This window comes from Penicillium angulare, assembly GCF_028827245.1.
Source record: "Penicillium angulare strain IBT 27051 chromosome Unknown utg000005l_segment0_segment0, whole genome shotgun sequence".
NCBI lineage: Eukaryota > Fungi > Ascomycota > Eurotiomycetes > Eurotiales > Aspergillaceae > Penicillium > Penicillium angulare.
In genome coordinates, this window is record NW_026623164.1 from 1,847,968 (window position 1) to 1,873,491 (window position 25,524).

At 43.9% G+C, this 25,524-nt stretch overlaps 8 protein-coding genes across 8 annotated transcripts; 4 read left to right on the top strand and 4 right to left on the bottom strand.

Annotated features, from left to right (window-relative positions):
* Positions 1-1,589: 1,589 nt before the first annotated feature.
* On the bottom strand, positions 1,590-2,024 carry N7478_008038 (Major facilitator coppper-regulated transporter crmC; the record flags this gene model as incomplete). The annotated part of the gene is made up of 1 exon (XM_056924252.1): positions 1,590-2,024. The coding sequence occupies one exon, from the start codon at positions 2,022-2,024 to the stop codon at positions 1,590-1,592; it is 435 nt and encodes a 144-aa protein (XP_056776978.1).
* A 5,305-nt stretch (positions 2,025-7,329) lies between these two features.
* N7478_008039 (uncharacterized protein) lies at positions 7,330-7,904 on the top strand (the record flags this gene model as incomplete). Its single annotated transcript, XM_056924253.1, has 3 exons — positions 7,330-7,345; positions 7,459-7,628; positions 7,689-7,904. 3 exons carry the CDS (start codon positions 7,330-7,332, stop codon positions 7,902-7,904), a joined length of 402 nt encoding a protein of 133 aa, XP_056776979.1.
* A 4,247-nt stretch (positions 7,905-12,151) lies between these two features.
* Positions 12,152-13,903, bottom strand: N7478_008040 (sialidase family protein; the record flags this gene model as incomplete). The annotated part of the gene is made up of 1 exon (XM_056924254.1): positions 12,152-13,903. One exon carries the CDS (start codon positions 13,901-13,903, stop codon positions 12,152-12,154), a length of 1,752 nt encoding a protein of 583 aa, XP_056776980.1.
* Positions 13,904-15,924: 2,021 nt separating this feature from the next.
* N7478_008041 (TauD/TfdA dioxygenase family protein) lies at positions 15,925-17,230 on the bottom strand (the record flags this gene model as incomplete). Its single annotated transcript, XM_056924255.1, has 4 exons — positions 15,925-16,238; positions 16,309-16,649; positions 16,708-17,077; positions 17,137-17,230. The coding sequence occupies 4 exons, from the start codon at positions 17,228-17,230 to the stop codon at positions 15,925-15,927; spliced, it is 1,119 nt and encodes a 372-aa protein (XP_056776981.1).
* Positions 17,231-17,736: 506 nt separating this feature from the next.
* On the top strand, positions 17,737-19,689 carry N7478_008042 (Major facilitator superfamily domain general substrate transporter; the record flags this gene model as incomplete). The annotated part of the gene is made up of 8 exons (XM_056924256.1): positions 17,737-17,902; positions 17,960-18,039; positions 18,098-18,531; positions 18,634-18,804; positions 18,856-19,077; positions 19,128-19,233; positions 19,299-19,424; positions 19,483-19,689. The coding sequence occupies 8 exons, from the start codon at positions 17,737-17,739 to the stop codon at positions 19,687-19,689; spliced, it is 1,512 nt and encodes a 503-aa protein (XP_056776982.1).
* Positions 19,690-20,243: 554 nt separating this feature from the next.
* On the top strand, positions 20,244-21,510 carry N7478_008043 (dihydrodipicolinate synthase family protein; the record flags this gene model as incomplete). The annotated part of the gene is made up of 7 exons (XM_056924257.1): positions 20,244-20,295; positions 20,355-20,416; positions 20,479-20,738; positions 20,791-20,895; positions 20,952-21,135; positions 21,185-21,295; positions 21,361-21,510. The coding sequence occupies 7 exons, from the start codon at positions 20,244-20,246 to the stop codon at positions 21,508-21,510; spliced, it is 924 nt and encodes a 307-aa protein (XP_056776983.1).
* Positions 21,511-21,685: 175 nt separating this feature from the next.
* On the top strand, positions 21,686-23,581 carry N7478_008044 (uncharacterized protein; the record flags this gene model as incomplete). The annotated part of the gene is made up of 1 exon (XM_056924258.1): positions 21,686-23,581. One exon carries the CDS (start codon positions 21,686-21,688, stop codon positions 23,579-23,581), a length of 1,896 nt encoding a protein of 631 aa, XP_056776984.1.
* A 325-nt stretch (positions 23,582-23,906) lies between these two features.
* N7478_008045 (TauD/TfdA dioxygenase family protein) lies at positions 23,907-25,321 on the bottom strand (the record flags this gene model as incomplete). Its single annotated transcript, XM_056924259.1, has 7 exons — positions 23,907-24,416; positions 24,469-24,555; positions 24,615-24,675; positions 24,739-24,825; positions 24,881-25,002; positions 25,052-25,212; positions 25,273-25,321. 7 exons carry the CDS (start codon positions 25,319-25,321, stop codon positions 23,907-23,909), a joined length of 1,077 nt encoding a protein of 358 aa, XP_056776985.1.
* Positions 25,322-25,524: the final 203 nt, after the last annotated feature.

Sequence of the window (25,524 nt, forward strand, 5' to 3'; positions counted from 1 at the left end):
GCAAAGAAACCCAAATTCGGTGGAGCCTCTTGAGAACTTATTCTCAGTCCGGTTTGAGCATTCGCGCTACAGGGACCCAATCTCAAAATGGAAAGACGCATGCATTATGGGGTCCCACGTTCAGGGTTTGCATCCCTAGGTAGTACTTGGAACAGCCAAGGCGGACTTTTGAGAACTGAATCAGACTATAGACTTCAATACGAGTTGAAACGTTCTCAAAAACAAGGCAGAGTGTATTTGAGGATATTGATTATAATTTCGGAGGGTTGAGTAATTCTTTGGGTTTTATTCTTTAAAGGGATTGTTCAGACCCGCCAAGCAGATATGAAGGAGGTAAGAGAAGGATCTGTGTTGATTAAGATCAGAAGGTCCGTACCAACGGTGAGATATGGACGATTCACGATTTTGAATTCGATCGATCAACCCCGGGGCTCGGAAGGACTGGGTCGTGGTTAGCCTGTCAGCGTATAACGGCACTACATACTGTAGTGGGGAAAACTTCCACCCTATCAGGAATGACCCTACGGGCGCGGAGCTATTATCCCTTTTTGTTTCTTCCGGTTTATATAGTCTCGCGTTGCGATCAGTTCTTGGGAGAACACAGAGAATACACACTTCTTACACTCTTTTGAACACGTTCTGCGATTCTGATTTCTCTGATTTCCAGCGTGGACCAGGGAAAGATATCGATGTTTTGCTGTGGGTTTTCCTGACTAGTATTCCGATACAGGCCTATCTCCCCTCTTCAATACGTTCTAGTATCTTTAGCCCACTACTCGTGTGCAATAGTGTGGAAAGTAGAGAGACCCAGGCTTACTACTTCTTACCTGCATAATTAGCTTGTGTAGAAGAAATATGGGCAGACTTAGTGGCGAGGCTACGAGGCTACGAGGCTACGAGGCTACGAGGCTAATGCAAGGGATGGCGAAGTCACAGGCCCAAAGCAAAAAGATGTTAGAAATTTTTATCAGTATTTTTTTCTCTGGGAGAGCATGTTTGAGGCAAATACTATCATGTTTTTTGGTTCTCCTTCCGAATTTTGATATGGGTAGTAATTCATCACTCCGTACATAACTCTGTATACAAGTCGGTATACACCTGGCCAGGCTCGCCCCCAAATCCCCCGGCCCTAAAAAATCCCTCTGACACAATCAAGGCAACAGAATTATTAATATCTCAAGTCCAGTTAGTGTTCGGAACGATTTCATTTTCCTCCCATGTTGCCTCCATCAGACACTTGATTCGGAGAGCACAAAGTACCAGTCTGGACGCCTAAAGCTGAAAGGATTTGCGTGATTTTGGGCACAATTCTGCATGAGAGTGGGGGCACACTGGAACACGAGGCGAACAGATATTAGAGCTACTATTATTTGCTATTAGCCGATGATAAATGCGGCGTAGGCGGACTTTTCGGTTTAAAATCCTTAATCAAGGATACATAGGCACTAAGACTGGTTGTTTGAAGGTTCTTAATATACAACTAGCTTCATTTTAGTGTCATTAAATCATCATCTCATTTTCAACGCAACCATCAGGAACCTGAATGTTACGACTAACACTCTGCACCTCAAAAATGACCGTAAGTCCGATTAGATAACTGTGCCCTTCACCTGTTTCCTGTCGACATTGTAGTTCTTCCATAAAGCAATTGCAGAGAAGGCAAGAACAAGAAGACAGGCTGCCGTGATACACTCGTACCTCTGACTATAGCCCCATGCATAGTTGATGGCATTTTGAGTCTCAGAGCCTACAGGGTACATCGTCTGAACAGCTGATTCACCAGTGTAATTGGTGGTGAAATCTGCCTGTGCCGACTCAGGAAGAGACCGAAGTAGTGCTTGAGGGAAAGTGTTGGAATAAATGAGGATTGCAACGCCGTAGCCAACGCAGCGACCGATACCTGAAGACAGGCTGATCATGACAATCAGCAATGGGACACCGTCACGGTCGGCCGCCGCCATAACCGCCATTTCGTCGCCAATAACAAGGGTTTCACCACCGAGGGCGATGAAGATTTGGCACATGACTAAGTATCCGATTCTGGTTTGCGAGCCTCAGGAGTAGATCATGAGAGCTGCGCCGAGGAGAAGGAGTGATGCGCCGAAGAAGGGACAGACGTTCTTGAAATATTTTGTTTTGCAGATCCAGATACCGAAGAGCCCGGCCCAGATTGTTTATTCGACACCATAGATCTGTGTCACGTATCCTGTCTTGGATGTGTTGAGGTTGTACACTAATTTTACACTACTCGTACATAGTAGTAAAGTATTGATCCCATACGTAGTAGTTAAAGAAGATAATGGCGGATAGGACACAAGCTCCAAGGACTGTGCGCTTCCTTAACAGCTCCCAGCGGATGAATGCAATTCTGGCGAAGTAGGCCTCCCATAGAGCGAAGACCGGGAATAGCAGTAGTCCGACAACCACCTTAGCGATAAAATCGCTGAGGAATATCCAGTATAGCCATAAGTCTTGAGACTAAAAGGCAGAAGGAAGAGAATGAAAGCAGCCATAAGAATCAAAGCACCGATAATATCAAACTCATGAATATATTGGACGATGGATTGGACGGTAGTTCGACTAGTAGAGGTGTGCGTAAAAAGTCCTAGCTTCGCAGCCTTTCTCCGATAGAATTGAAACAACGGCGAGCGGCACAAAAATCACAAAGCTGATAATTTCAAAACAGCCGTTGGCCCAGCGCCAAGTTGAGTGAGAGACAAATTGCTGAGCAATAAGAGGCCCGACAAAAGCGGTGCAAAAAGTTGGTGTACAGATGAATGCATAAAAAAAGGCTCGATTTTTCAGCCCAGACGTGTCTGCGACAATTACAGATAGAATAAAACTCAGGGCTGAATACCCGATCCAGTATAAGGTGTAGCCAGCAGCAAACCCATTTGGGCCATTTCAAGCGGCAATGACGATAAGTCCTAGGATGAAAACCGCCAAAAAGAAAACCAGGAACCCCTCTGTTCGGCCACATATGTTCAGTGACTTTGCGATGGGAAGTTGAGGGACTCGGCCGACCATGATCTAGACGATGTAAGCCTGGGAGGTTCGAGGCGCGGAACAGAAATTCGCGTATGCGTAGTAAATCATGTTGTTGCTAATCGATGATTGCATTGACAGAACGAAGAAGCACACCCAGATCCTGTGAGTTCATATTGATTAATATTAGTTCAGTAATATCTTGTAACTTGGACAAAGGAATTACCGTAATAATCCATATGACGGAATAATCAAATCTTTGCAACGTACCAGGCATAAGTGATATATAGCGCTTGTTTGGACCACACCAGAGCCGTAGCTTCAGCTTTCTGAAGACCAGGGTATGCGTCATGAGTAGTCGCATGAGAATGTTGAAACTTGATCCTCCCTGGTCTTTGCCTCGAGCGTGGCCGTGTGTATGTTGACCGCGTCGTCGTATTTGGTTCGACTGTGGAAAACCATTATACTGATGCAGTTACGACAGTCGCGAAAGGGTTTGGAAACTTAAGGATATGATCACAAACACGGAACTTAAACAGTTAACAAATACATGGAGGTAATTCCCAAGGATTTCCTACTGGTACTTTAATCTGTTCAAATTCGCGCAAAGGCTAGGCTTGTGCCAGTAAGACTGAACGCTATTTGGAAGTGACATCCTTGCTTCTTATCCGATGTCCGGGAATTTGACTCCAAGGTTTTAGGCCCAAAATTATATTCAGTCAAGAAGACACAAGGGGAACAGGAAATCAATCATTTAGACGTCTGACAAATTAAAGCGTATTGTTGTAGCTATGTTTCGAGAGCTACCCCACAAGGAGCCCGGCTGGCACAATTGGTCAGCGCGTGAGACTTTTAACCATTCGGTGAAGGAGCAATCTTAAGGTTCGGGGTTCGAGTCCCCGGTCGGGCGACTTTTTATTTTTTTCTTGACTCTGACGACTGTTGTATAAATTTTGCCCTAGTCGCAGAGGCTGCTACTTGGAATGATCCCTATTGAGCACGTCCTTGACAGTAATGGTTAAAATCAAGAAAGGAAGGCATGAAGTCCTGAAGTCGAGGACTGAAGTGTTATGAGCCCTGCGGGCTAAGGTGCGGGAGGTGTGCCATGGCAGCATGAAGCCGGAGCGTCGGGCTGCGGCAGAACAGCTACAGGCCCACATATCTGTGAATAAATTCCCTCCAGTATTCTTCCCCTCTCCATAGCAATATCCTAGTATTTGTGCACACTACCTTCCAGTAGTATTGGCCTCATAACATGAAGAGCAAGTACGAGAAGTGTCGCTAGTAGGTGCTCAATCTTCCTCGGGTTGCAGTTAAACCAAAGTAGAAGATGTGACTTTCTCCTATAGGGAAAGTGATAAGAATATAGTTGAAAATTTATACGTTCCTGAAAAAGAAAAAAAGAAAGTGACCAAACCCGGGCTCGATCCGAGGACCTTATCGGTAAGGAATGTCATGTGACATGTTAACGATACGTGATAACCAACTACACCATTCGGCCATTTGATGGTTGAAAGCCTGACCTCTGCGTACATGAGTATCTCCAAACTTCAAGCTGCACGTAGATGGGTTTCATCCCAAAAAGGCAATTCGTGCTCCGCGGTTACTGCACGATACCCGAAAACCCAACTACACCGTCCTTAACAATTGACAATTACATTTCAAATTTTGAAGCCGATATAATGATTGATTTAGGACCGCCTAGTCAGGAGGATAGAGGGAAGATGAAAAACAAAAACAAAAATACGACAGCTGCAAGGTTCGACCGCGAACGGAATTGATCTCTGTCCATACAAGGTATATGATTCACTAGGGGAAGAAATTAGTTAAATGTAACAATTAATTAGTGACATTTGTGGAAAGGTGCTCACAGTTCTAAGCCCAGGTCTGGTCTTTATTAGGAGTCCACTCACTAGCAGTACAAAAAGCATCAAGATACCGAATCGAATCCCCCTCCAGCCTCACACTCTTCACAACACCCCGCAAATCAAAATTGAATCCATACCGATAAAAAACCCCCGCCATCCTCGCAGCGACCACCAAACCCAAATCAGCACTAAAAAACCCATGCACCTCTTCCCGAAACGTTCTCCAGAACAGATTTTGCAATTCAAGACAACAGGGGAAAGATTTTGAGAAGAGGGATGGGAGGGTTCTGTGGACTTTTAGTAGGTTTGTTTGAAAGCGGGATGGGAGATGTTGAATCAGAAGATCAAAATTCAATTGGAGTTCTTTAAGCAGGGTGGCTGTTTCATTCGAGTCTAGCTGGTGGCTGTTATTCCATGATTGCGCAAAGAATCTATTGGAGAATATTAACTATGGCAGACTGTATGGTGAGAAGATATATGTACACACCTTGCAAAGTCAATTATGCTATTACTTTGTCGAGAGATATCATTATGTGGGATTCCTGCAATGATTTGGGAAATTCCAGGGAGTGTTTCCATCTCATAAACATGAAGCAGTCGTGAGCAACAGCAAACTCATCACATTGAAGTCTTGTTACAGTAGTGCTGGAGTTGAAAGAATTATCAATTGCACGGTCGGCGTTGTAAATATTGTAGGTCGTCATTGCAGGTGATTGTGAAAAGGCTCTGGGGTAGAGGGCAAGTCTTAGCAAGAAGAGTGAGAAATGGAAAATGAAGTAGGTAGGCTGTATAGAGGCATAGTCGATTCCTTGACCCCCATTTGATCGACCATGATCCATACCCCAGAAACACCTTTATTGTGGGGGTTCGATACCTCAATCCAATATTGCTCTAACCAGAAAGAGGAGAGCATTCGCGCCTCATTCACAGAACAGCCCTCCGAATCTGGTGGCCGCTGTTGAGCTGAATAAAATTCGATTGACCTTCGAAGTCCAAGAACACGGTCTGGGTATCTCTCCTCTCCATCCAGAGTTGATGAATGTCAAATTCCCGTGTCCACTTTCAATGCGCCAACCGGATCGTAGATTTGAGAGACCTGCACCAAGTTAAGCTGCAGTCTTGAGTTGTGCCTTGTAAACGATACATACACTACTGTGCTTGTCCGATCAATCTTCACGGAAACTGCAAACTTCAAGCTCTGGCATCTTGGAACTATTTTCATGTGTCCCAATCCACGCTCTTACGGTCTGGATTGCTCGAAGATTCGGGCGGCCATAATTATTACTGTACCATTGGCTGCTCGGATCAGAATTCACCATGTGGCACCCTCGGAAGGTTCACTTGCCAATCTGTACCCCTAGGAAAGCGATCGGGAAGAGCTCCATTTACTCTGTGTCTCAATTATCCTCACTGTTATTCCCCTCGCGACTAACATACGAAGCGCGACCGAGATGCATTCTTTTTTCAAAGTTCTGATTTCATACTCGTTGTTCTTCATATCTCCAACACGAGAAATGGCTGCAAGCAAGCTGGAGTATTTACTACCACAGTAATATAACACTTGCTACTGTTTAACCGAACTTCCAGATCTCATGGATGCATCTTGGCCCCCCGACCGTGAAGGCCGATCACACAAGGTAATTAACCACCAAGTCTGCAAAGGTTTTTGGATTTACAATGAAAGAAAAAGAGAAAACACAAAACTGTTGCAGACAGTCATGCCTATTGAAAAACACTAAGATACTGAAACTTGATTCGGAATTATTGTTGGGGCTTGTAAGACAACAGAAGAAAACAAGACAAGCTTAAGTTTGATCTGCTTTATATATAAGTTTATAGTTTACTGAAGAAAAGAAGAGGTGTTGACGGCAGGATATCAATTGACGTTTGTGAGATGAAGAAGACCCAACAGTATGTACAAAACAGAAAGATGATACAAAGTTTTGAAGAAGCCACTTCCCATAGCAAGAATGCGGAAACAGCAAAATGAAAACCCAACAAACCATAACCAGAGGGATTCTATCAAATCTAGAGCTGTCAAGAGGACAAGACCAAAGAGCCAAGACAAGCAGAACTGATCGTGGCAGATCACACCAGGTTTCATCAAGGCAACTAGACATGCAAAATACACCAGTCAACCACGAACAAAGTTCAGGAACTAGACATGCAAGTTGCACCAGTTGAGCCAAGAAATTCCTAGACATGTAATCGCTAACAGAACATCGAGTCGAGAGTATGGAACAGGCGTCGGCAGATGTTGTTGATAGTCCAGAGTCAGGACAAGCAGGACCATCATTGCCGCCACCAACTACAGCAAGCTGCGGGTATTGGCTCAGGAACATTCGAGTCAAGGATGGAAGAAAGATCCGTGGATGGCTGTGAGAGTTCAAAGAACTGAGACTGAAGACGAGCCAGCGGGGTTGCATATAGACGATGCAGGGCAGAGTAGAGTAGATACATGAAAGTTGAGGCATGAATGGAAACAGGAATCTGTAAGACTTATTAGAGACTGTATGATCAAGAAGAACAAGGTGACTGACCAATCCATAAAAGGATGAAGGCTGGGTAAGAAGACAAGTCAAGGGACAAGTCGAAGGATGTATAGTGCATGGACAGGTAGGCCAGCAGGAGGACAAGTTGAAAGACAAGTTGAAAGAAGATTTGGGTGGAGGGTTGTTGGATGAAGAGTTGGATGAAGAGTTGGATGAAGAGTTGGATGAAGAGTTGTATGAAGAGTTGGATGAAGAGTTGGAAGACGGCCTGAAGAAAAGACAAGTCAGAAGAAAAGTTCAAGAAGAAGTAGGCAGGGCAGTCATACCAGTTGAGAAATTGTAGACCCACCAGCAGGCAGGCAAGTCGAAGGACAGGTCAAAAGAGGCGTCAGTGCATAGGCAGGTAGGCCAGCAAGTGCACGAGCAAGAGGTCAAGAGAAAAGACAAGAAGTTTGAAGATGAAGATGAAGATGAAGGATCATTGGCTGATGCAGTGGAAGATCTGTCAAGTCAAGTCAGCAAGACAACAAGAGAAGAAAAAAAGGAAGTACCATTGTGATCACAGCCATGAGGTTGAAGGACATGTGATCAAGGCAAGTTGAAGTCATGTGGTCATGTCAACAAGGCAGCATGGATGTCAGTAAGGCAAGCAGGCAAAAAGGGACAAAGGGACAAACCATAGTGAGGAAGGCATGTAGTTGAGTTATGTCCTGTGGACGGAAGTCATATGGTTTGGCAGCCATGAAGTTGAGGCAAGCAGGAGGAGAGGGCATCCTGAAGGATATCAGCACGACAAACAAAAAAAACGAAAAACATGACGAGGAAAAAAAAACATTTTGAAGAAGTTCATGACAAGAGTGAAGGCCTATGAGAGAAGAAGAAAAAGAAAGAAAAAAAGTGGCAGCGGGTCCTGGCAGCGTGAGGACGAGAAAAAAGCCGGGGGAATTTGGGGAGAGGAGGAGGGAAAAAGAAAAAGGAAAACGGAGAGAGGAGAAGGGGGTCTTATAGACGTCCAGGGCGGTCATGGGGGACCGGTAGATCACTAGTCTCGCTTCGTTTAACCAATCGGATGGGGGGTGATCCGAATGAGCTGTTGGAGAGGAGTTGAGGCAGCAGCAACGAGGATTGTATACAAATTTGTATGGGACGATTGTCTGGACGAGATATCAGGCAACTGCGGGAGGACCCACACGTGCCTGCAGGTGATCGTCGCAATTGACCAATCAGGATACAGGATCAGAACCCACATCAGGACTAGCGCCCGGTCCCCATTTTTAAGGCTGCATGTTACGAAGATCTACGGCTGACGGAGCCCTGCATGAAAGTTCTCATCCTCGACGATCATCAACAGTTAGGTCAATTTTTACGATGGGGTTGGATTTCCCGCCTTACTTTTCATACATCAAACATGCCATCGTCGCAGAGCTTCCTGCTGCGACAAGGGGGATTAAGCAGCATGAGCATGAAGCCTTTATGCCAACCGCCACGTGACTGCAAGCTAGCGTTGACGCGACAGCTTAAACTCATGATGGAAAATGTAGCTTATGGATCTGGCTTACAAGCCTGCGTATCTACAATTGGGAGGGAGCGAAATCTCATGAAGCAAATAGAGAGAACAGGTGCAGGAAAAAACAAGAGAGTCAAAATCTCCTGATCGACAGCCTTTGATGGTGAATATAACTCGATTCGGCTGGCCGAAAGAGCTGGGGTAAGAGTTCGAATATAAGCACTTTCTGGAGGCCTGAGGCGCTCATTCCAGTTTCCCTCTCATCTGCCACGCTCGGTCGGCCTTCCAGCATCACCATCGCACAACTCGACCACCTTGCTTCTTCTGTTGCTTCCTTGCTAATGGTTTCTCCTCTTGCCGCCCCTGGAACGATTGAACTGGTTTATACTAATACCACGCGTCTACCAATGACCATGCCGCCATATGCGTTTTCATATACAGTTTCGCGTTGCGACCGGTGCGACAACCGAGTGAGAGAATTCGCAAAACCGCTTATCCTATTATACCACGCTACTTCTCAGGTCCTCATAGCACCGGGAGCTCTTCTGTGGTATCTTCGGCTGTCTCTTCGGCTGTCTCTTCGGCTGTCTCTTCGGCTGTCTCTTCTTGTCATCACCGCGACGCCACATTTCACCGTGTCTATCTCAGAAGACAGCAAGTCCCCCTTTGTCTTATAGTCTTTTCGTCTTTTCAATACTTATATTCAAGCTAGAAGGCAGATCACAGACTGGAAGATTATATTTAACTTAACAAGATATATAACACTAAATTGTATCTTGAAATCTTCTGTATGGTCCTTCGTCCTGATAGATAGAAATATCTAGAAGATAATGTTTCCGAGTGTACAGACAATAAGTAGCTTCAGCAACTAGCCCGAAGTATTTAAACTAGCCTCTTTATTCCTTTTATAGAATAGTATAATATCTATAGTAACTCTATCTTCACGTCTTAGTATTAAAGACTCGATAGAAGATCTTAAGAGCTAGAATATTGAGTCTATTATTAGAAGCCCCTAATTACAACTTTGATATAGATACTTATAAAGAGATAGGTATAAATATCTTGTATTAGGGAGATAATATATATAAAAAAGATAATTATATTTAAATTAATACAAATATAATACAAAATAAATAGATATAAATAGGGTGTAGAAGAGGAAGAAAAAGAAGGTAATCTTAATTATATCTTACTATTATATACTTTTACTATAGCTATCTATATATATAGTTTATTTATTCTACCCTTTTTATTCTATACTAATAATATATTAGTTATAACTAATTATATTTAAAGACTCTTAATCTAGGTCTTAATCTCCTATATATTCTGATTAGAGTATAGAAACTACTCCCTAGTAACTAGGTACAATTTCTAAATACTCTTAATTTTAGAAATATAAGATATTATTAAGGTTGACGTCAAAGGCTTAGGTAGATAAAGAATATTGATATTAGATAGAGTTCTTTTATAAAAGTTATATAGAAACTAATCCTTGGAAGTCTACTACTTCTAAGTATTCATATATTTTATACTAACTATGGTTTGTATGCTTTATATAAGAGGACCAGAGCTAGAACCCTCGGTAAGTTATATACCCGTTCTAATATTAATATATATTATTCGTTAATATTTCCTTTGGAATATTAATATATATATATATATATATATGTAGTAATATTTAAATATAAACTGTGAAGGGCTAAAGTAGAACTTATATTTAATTCTAACTATACCACGATCTATGTACAAAAAGCTTAGAGAAGAGAAGAAGTAAAGTAAGCTAGGTAGCTATAGATAGGGTTAGTAGGACAATAACGATAGGCAGTGACAATAGTAGGCGGTAAAGGCTATATAACAGGGCTATATAGTAGCCTGCGGGTTTAACCCGTAACATAAACATATATATATGCTGTAACAGATATAGTAATATTCTAAACACTAAGATCCTAAGAATACTTAAGGAGATAGATCCCTAGTATAAATTTATAATTTGATCTCGATATATATAGAATACCTAAGAGATAATTTCGAAACTTAATAAAGGTATCAAAAAAGTTAAATCGACTTTAAGCTTTATTATTAGTATAATTAAGTGAAATATCGATTACTGTAAGTATTATAAATAGAATCTAGGTCTTTTCCCTTTCTATATATATATATATTTAATATATTATTTATAATAGCTTATATTTACTATTATTTTAAATAAGAAAGATAAAAAACATATCTTTTACTAGCCTTCAATATCTAATCCTATAGAGGAGGATCCTATAGCTCTTTAAATTCTAAGTAAGAAATTTAACATATTTACAAAGATAATTAATATTCTCTTCAGCTTACTACTAGTATATTGAAGTAGACTTTAAAAAAAAGAATATACTACCGGAGTAATAATAGTAATACATATAGTTGTAGCTAATAACAATTATACTAAAGATACTAAAAGCTATACTAATATCGTAAGAAAGGTTCAGAATTCAAGCATTCTTCAGAGAGAGTAGATAAGCACTATTGACAATATAGCCAAAGAGATTGGTGCTATTATTAAAACCGTATCTAAGTATAAAATCGAAGAGAAAAATCGGCGTCGTAATCTAAAAAAACCCCACACGCCACGCTCTACGCGAAACTACTAATTATTGTAGGCAGGAATTCTAGCCTTTCTAGCAGGTTGCATTTTCCTTCTTTACTTTGTCGAGACAAATCGGAAGAGATAAGCTTTCTGCAAGATGAGATTAAAGAGTAGGGAGAGTAATATAGATAAAGTCTATATATACTAAATAATCTAAGTCTCTCCTCTTATTAATCTTTTATACTTTATTAATCTACTATATGTAGTATAACTATATGGAGGAAGACTCGGGACAGGTGGGTTTGTATGTTTGTATGTTTGTATATTTGTGCGGTTTAACCCACTCTCGGATGCAGACTAATCAGATAATTGGTCTAGAGAGTAGATATCCACCTATATATACATAGTACAGCTCTCTCTCTTCTTCTCTTTTCCTTATTATTATTATTTATTGTTCTTTATACCTTCTCTATTCTAGTAGATTATAGGCACCTTATCGTAGCGCGCTAGTCATGCTGATTTTATTGTTGGGGGATGGTTGCGAATGCAGGCTGTTACGCTTCCGAGGGAAGAGTGGGAACATATTAGGGCGTGGCATGGGGGTGTATTTGGCGACCTGCATGATGCTTTGAAGCCATATTCTGAGGTGAAATAAAAAGACTACTCAACGTTAGACAGTCTGATATAAGAACAATGTGTTCATCTCACTAAGTACAAATTGGCCTCACAAACTCGTGATCTGCACATTACTAAACCCCCCACTCCCATAACTCCCATATAAACCAGCCGCACCACGTAACAACCCATCATTACTAACACTAACAGTAGTATTTCCACCATCCCCATCACTCAAAGTACCCACGAGACTCGTCCCCTTAACAGAAAGAGACAATCGATAAATCTGATTAACTTTAACACCCCCTTCAACAAGCTCCGTCTGCAAAGTAGTCGTTGCCGTATCCCCCACTTGATACAGCGTAAGATCACCACGGTTACTATCAACAACAGCCGTGTATCTACTCAAATAATTCGGAGCAGTATTTGAATTTGATGCCCGAACAAGCACACCCACGACACCAGATGTACTCGTGACAATAACGTCTGCACTGATTTCATAATCCGTCCACCCAGAGGATCCGGTAAGAACGATAGTTGCGGGAGTAGTCACTGGTGCGAAGTTATATTGACCATCGGAGACAGACCACAGTGCGTCGAATTCAATCCAGCCTGCATTTCCCTCGAAGGAAAAATTGGAATTATATGGGAGTATCCCAATTGGTGCTGCACCCGTGCTTTCTTCACACTGTTCGCCGATGGCTTGGGTATTTGTAGAATAGAGAATAGTTCCATTTGACAATGCCAGCAGATTGGGACTATAATTAGTTCCACAATTTGTACCACTGGGCACATACCAAGGCGCCGAAGCCCACCACCAATCCCCGCTTCCATAGTTCGTATTAATATGGACGACATGCTGATTCTCAGCAGTAAATGGTGGATCAAGCGCAGGAGCAAACGTACTAAACCATCTCTGCGCCCGACTAGAAACAATCAACTGCTTTCCCACAGAATCCCAAATAGCATAAGGGCTTCCAGACGACTGAACACCATCCGGCGTAGAAACAAATGACCCATTGTCGCTTGGATTCCAAGATACTCCATCAGTAGACGTTTTCCCATTCACGGAGCAAGCATGACCCAGATAATTATTATCACACCACTCATAGCTCATAAAGTACTTCCCATTATCCATCTTGGCAACAGTAGCCATCCCAGGTCGCGACGATTGTTCATACCCAAGAACATCATGAACAACATCACCCCAGGTATCACCTCCATCTTCCGAGATAACATGTACAAGCATCTGCGAATAATTTCCCCAGTCTCTTTCATCAGAAAAGACAGCCACGAGTCTCTCCTGACTATCAAGAAATAAGAAAGGTTCCCAAATACCGGCAGACACGGTCCCAGAGGCACCATTTGAAACGCTAGAATACCCTGTTTGCCATATACCAATAGGATCCCAGTTCCTCCCATGATCAGCCGATCTCCAAGAAAAGAAATTGGTAACATTTGAATCGTGCAGATTTCCAACTAATAGAATCGTACCCTCTGGATAGTTCCCAAGTTGTTGCGGGAACTCGAAAAGAAACGGTTGATAGAAGTAGGTGTTTGGAACGCCCTCTGGAGCGTAGACAGTTGCGATTGTTTCCCATGTTGTACCTAAATCGCTGCTTTCTCGAATAATGAAATTACCAGCCGAACCATTGGAGTACCAGTGCTCCCAGGTAGCTAGCAATTTTCCATTTGAATCATCAGCATGTTGGAGCTCAATGACACGTGCATATGCGGCGTCTTCATTGGTGTACTCAGGATGCCAGAGGGGATCATAGGATGCGTCTGTAACTCCGGCATATAATGACACTGAAGTCAATGAGATAAGGGCCTGCGCAGTGACGCTACTAAGTTTGACCATGATTGCAATGAATGAACAGTAGAGATTGTTTACCCATATGTAAAGCTCCTCTTCCTCCCCACCTGTCCCTTGTTATTTATACATTCCCAGATCTTATCACCAAGATTAATCAAGTTAGTCTCGGTCATCAGGCATTCCATTCCAATCCTTCAAAGGAACAAGAAAAGCCACAAAGAATGTGACTAGCAAACAATTAATGTAGCATCTATCCTGCAGAACGGGGCTCAGTTAAAATATGCACAATCCATCTTCCGATGTCACGAGTTCTGATGCAAGGGCTCGCCTTATAATGGGGGCTATGCAAGTGCACGAAAATGGCAAGGTACGTATCCTTGGATTATTATATTTGTAACTGGTGCGATCAATACGGTGTGTCAAGTAGGCATGTTCAGGTGAAATCTCCTGAGGTCGTGGTTCCTGATGGCTGACAGGGGGCCTGACTGGGCGCCTAGCCCGAGATGTTACACCAGAGTAGAATTAATGGAAGTATCGATGCATGCTAGGGGTATATCGATTGGTAATCTCCAATGAGTATTCAAATATGGCTCTAAGCATTTATTTGAAACCTTAATGGAAATGAGATTGTGCTTAAAATACAATTGGTTATAAATTGTCTGCGAAGTTCTTTGGCGGCGGGATTTTCATAACACCACTGCCCAAACTCCAAATGAATCGGGATTAATCCTTCACTTATAATTTGCGAGTTCGAATCGCACCTCTTTCTATTTCAATGTCCTACATAGTTACATGTGATCCATTGATTAGGTGATAACAACACAGACCCCACATGTGCGGGGTCCGCTGTGGAGAGCGGGGGTTGCCGTCCGCAGAGCCGCACTTAAGCTACACTAGTACATAAGTTAGTATACATAGTAGATAACCAAATATATGTTCATGTAAAGACAGCAACATGCAGTGACAAATAAAAAATGAAGAGACGGTAAAATGGCCACGATTGAGACATTTCAAATTGTTAATTGGAGTAGGTAGGTCAAGACGTATCTCGGATGACTGTGATATTGTGAACAGCACCCGCTCCGCTACCTAAAGAAGCAGCGGCCAGTCTAACTAGATTCATACCAGCTAATGGGGAGAAGAAGAAAGATACCAAGGCCAGGAATTGAACCTGGTCCGCGAGCCCTGAAGGGTGCCTTAAGTTTTCCTCATCAGGTGTCACCTCGCATGCTACCAAGTACACCACCGAGGCTTAGGTACCTGGAGATGGAGGTTTTAGGATCATATCCCGAGAAGGTGTGCTAGTAGATAGTAAAGCAAATCAAAAAGAAAGTTGTCAAGGCCAGGATTTGAACCTGGACCGCGAGCACTCTGAAGGGTGCCCGAAGGTGTCCTCATCAGAGTATTATTACTCGCATGCTGCCGGCTACACCACCGAGGCTGTTGATAACTAGACTGTAGGCCTTAGAATCATGTCCCCAGAACCTTGGAGGCTATGGTGCACAGGGAGGCAAAAGCGAAATGTAGCAAGGCAAGGATTTTATTCCGGATGTCAAAGGGGCGTTGTTTCGTTTTTCCCGACCAACATCTGCCGGTATCAAGTTTTTTTGGTAATGCTTTAATTGTTCGTCGCATCCCAGTTTTATTTTATCGTATCATATGAGATGCTACAAACAATAGACAGAGATATGATATGGCGTCAGAGCAAAACTTGACGTTGAGTAGAAATGAATCGCCCAACAAAAGGGGCATCGGGGAAAGAGCCACGAAGGTGTGTACGAATTTGGGGGCGGACCTGCCTTCTTATATTACACTCGGTAAGCATTTGCCATTTAGGGCTAGAATGGGACGCCACTCCTATTCTGGTAGACACAAACCGAAGTGGGCACGCCCCATTTTCTTTGGCCTTGAAAATGAGAAAATGACGCGTAAAGATATGTGCAACCCTTTCTATGGTCCGTTTCTGAAGGAAAAACAAAAGACTAATCAATATTAGAACTACTCGAAGAATAGTACCCATTCTAGATGGATCTAGGAAGGTCTCCGCTATCTATCTACTTAGGCCCTTAACAAAGATTTAATTGCACACGCGCCTCATCGCGGGCACATTCCCCATCATCTTTCTCAATCCTGGCTGGGATCGGTTTATTAGCGAGAGGCGTAAGTCTAAAGCCATGTCTCCGATCACCAACAGGATAATCAAGCGTCTGTGAATGATTTGTCACGCGTTGATCCCAGACAAGAACCGTTCCAGCTTCATAGCGAATCCGACAGGAAAAATCCTGTCGCTTTGCAATGTGATCGAATAAAAACTTCAATATGCAATCGGATTCTTCTTGATCAAATCCTACAATTTTCTTGGTGTACACTGGATTAACATCTATTTAGGTAACCGATTAGTGAATAGAACTTTAAAGGATAATCGATTAGTGCAAAAAGTCCAAACTCACATAGTGCCTTCTGCTTAGTGACAGGGTGAACTAAAACAACAGGGTGTTCGGCCTGAAGAGCCTCTCGACGCATAACAGCTTTCTGGCCATGCTTAAGCTCCTGTGCCACGCCATCATTATTTGAGTGAATGGCTGTAAGACCTTCCAGGCGCTTTCTAAATCGAGGCGAAAGACTACTGTAGGCCCTAACACTAGAGCTCACGAGTGTATCACCACCAGCGGTCGTAGGGGACTCGAGCATAGCAATAAAAGTTGTTCCAGGTGGTTGCTTTTCCGGACTTTGATCGGTATGCCATTGGACAGGGCTTCTTCCAGCCCAAGATTGGCGTACACGCAAGTCACTAAAGATGACGAAATTAGTTCACCAGAATAAAACTCTCATTAAAAATCCTGACATACTCTTTGTGGTCGTAAATAATCATATGTTCCTCTGAGCCAGCAGCAGGATGTGGCGCCCATCCATGAACATGCAAGGGGCCAAAGTGTCGGACGAGTTTCTTTTGAGCTTCAAAGCCAATAGTCACGAAGTCTTGATCGCGAAATACCAACGCACCGCGCTGAGCTGTAAGAAGAGCTAGTTCATCCAAGCCGGCGCTATTGAGCTGAGATAGCTGAACACCATGGATTTCCGTACCAACATGTGGTGACAAGTCCCACGTTTTCTCAACATTTTTCAGTAAATTTGGAAATTTGGGGTCTGCGCGATGGCCCGGATCAAAGTGCTCAAAGGTGCCAGGGTCTTCGACTTTTTCGAGAGGATCGTAAAATGCTTTTTTCCCAGTCAATACGCAGATCCAGGTACCACTCAGGCTGGATATCTTGACTTACGCATATAATCAGGGTACAGAGGATCGCCATTCGCATCCTTTTCCCGGGTCATGACAACCGGGACAGTAGTTGTCGTTGTCGTTGTAGTGGGCATTCCGACTGGACTCTGATTCTGTCTACAGATGAATGATCCTAACAAATTTCATTTCTGCTTTTAAATGCACACGGAGATCTCTGAATGAATAAATACACTCTCAGTGGAAACAAATAGTTGGGTGCCTCACCTTTCAGGTACAACTTTCCGCTATCTTGGCCGCGGATTCGTAGATTAAAGTTGGCCGCCCCTAACGGCCGACGATAGGCTAGCGCGCGGGGCTTATCATTCTATCAACGTAGATGGCCAATAAAAATTCAGATAAACTTCAATAAAATGCCTTTTGAAATAGAACTCCGTTATTGGTTTAGATAATGTATTTCCCAGCCGGCCTGAGAGACCCACTTCATCTTGGTATCTTGCTGATGAGAGGTATTGGTACAAGGCTTTGCGGCAACAAGGTTAAAGGAAAGCATAGATAATTTTCAAAGTCCTTTCAAAATCGGAACCTATCTTTCTCCTTTTGTACCCTATTTTGTTGTCGCTAACTGATGCCCACTACGACAATGTCCGAGGTCAAGGGCAACAAGCTATCTGTATTAAAGGACCTGGAAGCGAAGGATAATGCATCAATCACCGTTGCCGATCAGAGCGCAGCTCCTGAATATGAGCGATTTCTGCATCTTGAAAACACACTCAGTGGAGAGAAGAAGAGAAAACTGATCAGAAAGCGTGAGTTTACCTTAAGTACTTAATAGTGGCAGTGAACCAACAAATTAACTTTCACAGTCGATCTCCGCTTGCTTCCCGTGTTAAGTTTTCTATACTTGATGTGCTCACTTGATAAATCCAATGCCGGAAACGCAAAGGTATTATCATGTCCCAGATGCTCTCAACCGACTAATCTCAAACTAACGCGATAAAAAGTTATTCGGCTTCCTCGAAGACATCGGCATGAGCGGCACCCAATACAATCTAGGTCTAATGTACTTCTTCTTTACATATGGTCTTTTTGAGCCCGTTTCAAACATAATGCTTCGTCGAGTCGGGCCCAAGATCTGGTTTCCCCTGATTGTCACCTTATGGGGCTTGATCACAACACTCACCTCTCAAGTAAGCTCTTATGGCGGTTTCGTTGCAATAAGACTTATGCTTGGTATCACGGAGGCCGGTCTCTATCCTGGAGCCTATTTCATTCTGTCAATGTGGTACACTCCTAAAGAGATCGGTACTCGCATGGCTATTTTCTATGGTGCAAATACCACAGCTGGTGCATTTGGAGGAGTCATTGCTTACGGCGTGGGATCATTGGATAATCATATGGGATGGAGAGCTTGGAGATGGTTGTTTCTCATCGAGGGGTGCATTACTATATTTGCAGGCTTGTGTTGTATCTTTTGTTTACCGCAAGTTCTTTTCCTTTCCTCTTGAAGACCAGACAAAAGTTATTAACTCTGGTCTAGTGCTTTTCCTCATCAATACGAAGAGAAGAAAAATTCGAAATGGCTATCACCAGAGGAGTTGGAGTATGCGTTGCTTCGGGTTAAGTATGCGAATGGTCCTATTTCCCCTACATACCAATTTCGATGGAGCGATGTAGCAGCAGCTGCCAAGGACAGGAAGACTTATTTTATGTGAGTAAGTCCCTTTCATGATCACTTTGACATGGCTGACATTCGTATCAGGATGATGCTATTTTGGTGGGGCGGATCAGTTCCCACCTATTCGCTTTCATATACTCTTCCAACTATGGTCGCGAATCTGGGCTACAGTGCTGTCAAGGCTCAAGCCTTGACAACGCCTCCTTACATATTCGCTACATTCGTTTGTGTAGCTGTGGGGTATATCAGCGATCGAAAGCAAAATCGCTATCTGTGTATTATGAGTGCATATGTGCTGGGTCTGCTGTGAGTGAGCCTCATTATTGACTTTACCTGCTACCCACTGACAAAGATAGCGGAATCATAATTCTTTGGATCACGGTTCACTACCCTCATTTGCCGGGTGTGAGCTACTTTGCTATTTTCCTTGCTGCAGGAGGATACTCGGCACAGGCTCCGATCGTAAGTTCTTCCACATCTTATAAAACATTGATCAGTTTTGTGAATTATCGTCCATTGCTATTTAGGTCGGTGCCTGGACAAGCTCGAACATTCTGAACCCTTCCAAGCGAGCCGCAGCCATCGGTCTCCTCATGCTTTTTGGCAGCGTTGGCGGGGGCAGTATCGGGTCCAATATCTACATTTCTAGCGAGGTATGGCAAATTACGTGTTTGGCTCCTAGATTCGAAAAGTACTAAAAGAAAATAATAGGCTCCCACGTACCCGTTGGGATTTGGATTTTCCGTCGGCGCGACCGTTCTAGGTGCAATGATACCCGCCACCGTTCATTGGTATTTGATGCGCAAGGAGAACAAGAGACGAGATGCCTTGGATATTGTCGAGACCGAGGGGAAATATACCGCGGATGAGTTGGCAGAAATGGGCGAAGATAGTCCATTGTTCAGATTCACCTTGTAAATCTACATTTTTAAGACAATTTGAAGGAGATCGGGTGGCCAGGAAGGCTATGGGAGTTCAACAGGATATAGTAGGCAGGCGTTATAAGGACCAATGGGCTTTGATTATAATTTGAATACTACCATTTAAATGCCGAATACTAGTACTTCGAAACTTCAATTCTCCTGCCAATTACAAATGATCAAACATTGAATCGATAAACGATACACCTTATCACCTCTTATCGTCTTTGTTCAACGGGCTGGAATAGCTGAAGGTGGCCGCGGGCTTATCTCCAGGGCGGTTATCGTTATCGCTGGACTAGTACCACAGAGCGATTCAAAATGTGGGGGATAGTAGAGGCTTGCGTTGGAAAACAGGTGTATAAGAAGGGAATCGTCAATAAAGCAACGATCTGATTTCATTATCTGCTTGACATCCAGATATTAATCTAAAACGGTGCTTCAACTCAGAAAACATGCGGCCTTTACCAACCGGAATTTACACCCCCTTGCCGTGCCTTTTCAAGGACAATGAAGACCTTGGTAATCTTCCTCTATCAATTATTCAAAATCATGATTGCTGAGTACTTGATAGACCTAGAAGCGTTCCAAAACCATGTTAAGTGTACGTGAAGCACCACTATGAAATGTCCCAGAATCATATTGACTGTAATACACTTGAAGTCATCGCCAAAGCTGGGACAATTCCAGTTCTTTCTGGCTCTATGGGTGAAGCCGTCCATTTGGTACTTTGCTCTTAACCTACCATGGATATAATCGATAAATAACTAAATATGGCCATGCACAGAATCAGGAGGAACGGAAACGACTCATTCATGCCGCTCGACAGGCTTTGAATGACATCGATCTCCATGACGTTCCCATCGTCGCTGGAACTGGAGCTGCTAGCACCAGAGAGTCCATTGAACTTTGCAAAGATGCTGCCGATGCCGGGGCCGACTATGTCATGGTGATACCACCTGGATACTATTCAGGGGCGCTGATTTCTAACACCAAAGCCACCGAGAAATTCTTCACGGACATTGCCCAAGCATCTCCCGTCCCAGTGTAAGTGTTATTGAAAGACGTGATGACCACTCTCTCCGCTAATAACGAACAGGATAGTGTATAACTTTCCTGCGGTGGCTGGCGGCATCGACATGGACAGCGACTTGATCGTCTCAATAGTAAAGTCCTCGGCAAACATATGCGGTGTCAAACTTACGTGAGTCTATTCACACATGGCAGTTGAACGTGTCATCTAACGTGGTCTCATTGAAGATGCGCCAACGTTGGGAAGCTGACTCGAATCATGAGTCAAGTCTCAACTCCCGAGTTCCAGAAACAGTACCCTCGGTCTACAGCCACGCCATTTCGTGCGATTGATGGTTTCATTGATTTCTTGCTCCCCTCCATCTCTGTTGGGTCGGCTGGAGCAATCAGTGGATTGCCCAATATTGCACCTGTAAGTATTCTTGCGCCCGTGAATGAATTAACAGACTGATGGAACCTAGAAATCGTGTGTGAAGTTATGGAATCTTTGCCAAGATCCTCATTCTCTCAAGGAGGCCATTGAATTACAAAATACCATTGCTCTAGCGGATGGCATTGCTCTCAAAATAGGCGTAAGTATCCTGCCCCTTTGGAAGTTAAGATTGGACCTTATCAACTCATGAATTATCTCGGGTAGATCGCGGGCATGAAAAAACTCCTGCATCGCCACTTTGGCTATGGCGACAAACCACGTCTACCGTTATTGCCCATGGATGACCAAGTCGCGGATTCAGTATTCGATGATCCCTTCTTGAAAGCTCTTTTGGATCTAGAACTTACATTGTAATGCATTAAGGGAATGTCCGTGCGGGGAAAGAGCGAAGGACAAAGCGGGGGATTCGGGAAGGAGCCATGTTTTGCTGATAAGAGATAAGGAGAGAGAGATTCTTATTAGATAAGACATTCCTTCTTCCTTTTGGCATTCACTTTTTATCTTTGCTGTATCACGAGTCACGGTCGGAATGAATACTTCTGCTTCTAATTGCTATGGCCGTGTATACAAATCTCGAAAGTCACGTCCCTGCGATTTCTGCCGCTATCGTAAAGTCACTTGTGATATGCCCCATGGGCCTCCGTGTCATCGATGCGCGAACAAAGGCCAACCCTGCACATTTGAGGATGAACCTGGCCCTCGGAAAAGGACGAAAATAGTGAATTGGTTTTCAGATCTCGAAGCTTTTCAAGACGCAGATCCATGGGGGCATGTTTTACCCGATGGTGTGTTGGGCCCAGGGAGCGAACATGTTCTGGAGCAGGACAATGATTTAAATGCTGAGGGAATGGGGTTTACTATATGCGACCAAAATTCCCAGTTTCCAATAAACAGCCCAAATAGCGGCTCCGAAGTTGCGAACAAAAGCGTTTCAACTTACAGCAGCCCTGGCATGCAAATGTCGCCTCAACCTGTCAGCGTCCTGCCATTCGATAGCTTTCCGGTACCTGGGAGCGGTCCACCTCGCGTTCATTCACTAGAAGACATCCCGAATGCCTTCAGCTTTTATATAGGTCCAACCGGAGTATCGGACGTTCATGTTCTGAGCAACCAACCCTACGATAGTGAGAATGTTTCTCTGCCCAAAGTCAACGGATTACGGTACCGCATTGTGAATTCCTCAGTCGGAGATAACAACGAGCATTTATCCACCACTCGAACCGTTTTCGGCATCACAGACCACTCCCTAATAGATAAAGCGCAACCAAAGCTCGGCTATGACGGAATTGAAGATGCATGGGTTCGCCTCTGGGGTATGGTGGATACAACGGCAGCATGGCGAATGGTACAGCTATTCGCACGCTATATCGATCCATACTTTCCGATTATTTCTAAAAATCAGATTCCATCATCACCTTCAGAGATAAAGTTCATGCCACTTGGACTGTTGACAGCAATGTGCGCCACCGCTCTTCCTTTCATGATGTACGATGAGACGCTATATACACTCTTACTACACCCGCCACAAGCCGAGGACCTGTATCAGCTTTGCTGGCTTGCTGTGTCTCAAGACCTCCATGCCCCTTCACTCGCAACTTTACAGGCTTGTCTTTTGCTTCAGCAGCGACTACCTAGCAATATGTATCTTTCTGATACCGCGTTCGCCTGGACTCTCATGTCCACTGCACTGTCCGTTGCGCAAACTATTGGCTTACACAGAGATCCAGAAGGCTGGGCATCTGTCCCTACATGGGAGCGTAATGTGCGCCGGCGTCTCTGGTGGGGTATCTACATCATGGAGAAGTGGGTAGCCTTCACGCGAGGAATGCCAAGTCATTTTCATGATGATGACTATGATGTATCTGGTCTTACGCGAAATGATTTTGATGATTGCTTGTCTTCTCAATGTCTCAATACAAAAACGCATATTCGACACCTAGCCGTCCTCACTAACATCCTATCTGATATTCAAAAAGCATTCTACAGTGTCAAAGCAACCTCGAAAACCTCTCATAACCTGACTTACTCCTTGGAAATCGCGCGACCGATGCGGACAAGATTAAAGGAATGGCGTGAAAGGCTCACAGTGCACCTATTACCAAGATTTGATCCCGCCATTGAGTCGGCAGCTGCCCAACGGGTTGATGAGTTAGATGGTAACGGCTCTCTTTACTTGTGCTACATTGTCACGCATGTTGCTTTATTGAAAGCATTGCTCCGACCGCTGGGCCAGTGGCCAGGGATAGCTTTGAATGATCCGGAAAACATGGAAGTGATTTTCAAAACCGCTAAAGCTATCATAAAGGGTGCATTGGTTTGTGTGAAAGAGTTCGTTGAGTTCGTGGAGAAACTCACCGGGGCACAGTGGAATTCCTTCTGGCACAGCTGTGAGTATACCCCGTGCTTTGTGGCGACAATGCTGTGACTCTAATGGAATGACTAGGGAGCCGGCCTAACTTTGCAATTGCCGGTTCTTTTATGGTTCATTTATCGAATATCATACAGCCAACGCAGCATCAGAATGACCAACCCGGACTGATCAGCAGTATCTACAATTTCGACGAGGATTATAATGAGCTCCAAGATTGGATTCGAAGATGGAGATGGGCAACACGTATTTCTGCTAATGGTGCTGGAGGTTCTAAAGGGCTGACAAATTTGGCTTTTATTAAAGTTGAGGCTCTCATGGGAAATGTATCCAAATAAAATACAATCGACATAAAACCAATCTGAAACTGAGATACTATGCATCAGCATAGATTCAGCAACATCCGACCTTCATCCTTCGCACACTCCCCATCATCCTCCTCAACGAAACTAGGAATCGGAACATTCGCCAAAGGCGTCAAACGAAACGCATGCCTCCTCGATCCAGCAGCATAGTCCAGCGTCTGAGAATGCTGCGTAACTCTCTGATCCCAGATAACCACAGTCCCAGGCTCATATCTTACACGACAGCAAAAGTCATGCCCACGATTAATATGGTCAAACAAGAACTTGAGAAGATAGTCAGATTCTTCCTCATCCCAACCGACAATGCTCTGAGTATAGGAAGAATTGACAAAGAGCGCTTTCTTCTTCGTTACTGGGTGAACGACTACGACGGGATGAATAGAGCGAGTAATTCCGCGTCGAAGCACGGCACTATCGCCGTTATCTCGAATCTCGCGCATGACGGGGTTCGCGGTGGTGTGAATTGCTTTCAAGCCTTCGAGGCGCTTGCGGAAGGAGGGGGAAAGGCGTTCATAGGCACGGGTCATCTTTTTTGATTCCATTAGTGAGAAGAAGTGAGTCGGTGATCGATGGACTTACGCTGGAGATAATGGTGTCTCCCCCGGCGCCCGGTGGAGACTCTAACATACAGAAAAAGGTCGCGCCTGGGGGTTGGGTTTCAGGGGACTGTATTGTTATTGTCAGTGTTTAGGTTGGTTAGCTCAAACAGAAGAGATGCTTCATACCTGGTCGACGTGGAATTGAACCGGACTCTTTCTTGCCCATGACTTGCGGATACGTAGATCGCTATTCACAAAACACCATTAATCCCAGAATTTAAGTAGTTTGAGGGTGTTGTAGTCAACTCACTTTTTAGAATCATAAACAATAACGAATTCCACGGGGCCATTCTGAGGATGCGGCATCCAGCCATGTTTATGCAGGGGTCCAAAATGACTATAAAATCCGTTAACATCCAAGTCGGACACACCAGTGCCACCGGAAAACATACGAGGCAATGTCCTTCTGCTCCTCAAAGCCCAAGTCTGTGAACTTTTGGTCACGAAATACCAGACAACCTCTTTCAGCGCACAGAAGTGCAAGCTCATCAAGCCCTTCTTTAGACAGATCGGACTAACAATAAGTCAGTATCGAGTAGAGACGCACAAATGTTATACCATACAATTTGGACACCCTGGAGCTCTGTACCGCAGTGCGGACTTAGTTCTACCACCTTTGATGCATTCTTGAGGAGATTTGGGAATGAAGGATCGGCACGGTGTCCCGGATCATCGTGTTCAAATGGGCCAACGGGTTCAACCTTTTCCAGAGGGTCGTAAAATGCTATCACCGGTAATCAGCTCTGGAGTTTGTATTTTGAGTATCAGGAATCGAAGTACATACGCAAATAATCAGGGTACAATGGCCCCTTCTCGATAGTTTCGGACACCATTTTTCGAGTAAAGCTGCTTACGAAAGATAAAATGTTTGGGGCAGTCTCAGCTGACAGCAAGTAGTTATATTCAGGTTACACACTAAAAGGACCATATCATATTCATTCTACTGCCGAAAAAAAAAGCATCTCAATGTTCCCCGTAGACTCTTGGCCGCGACGGGCAACTCTAAAACGCCTAAACGCGGCTTATCGGCTTATGC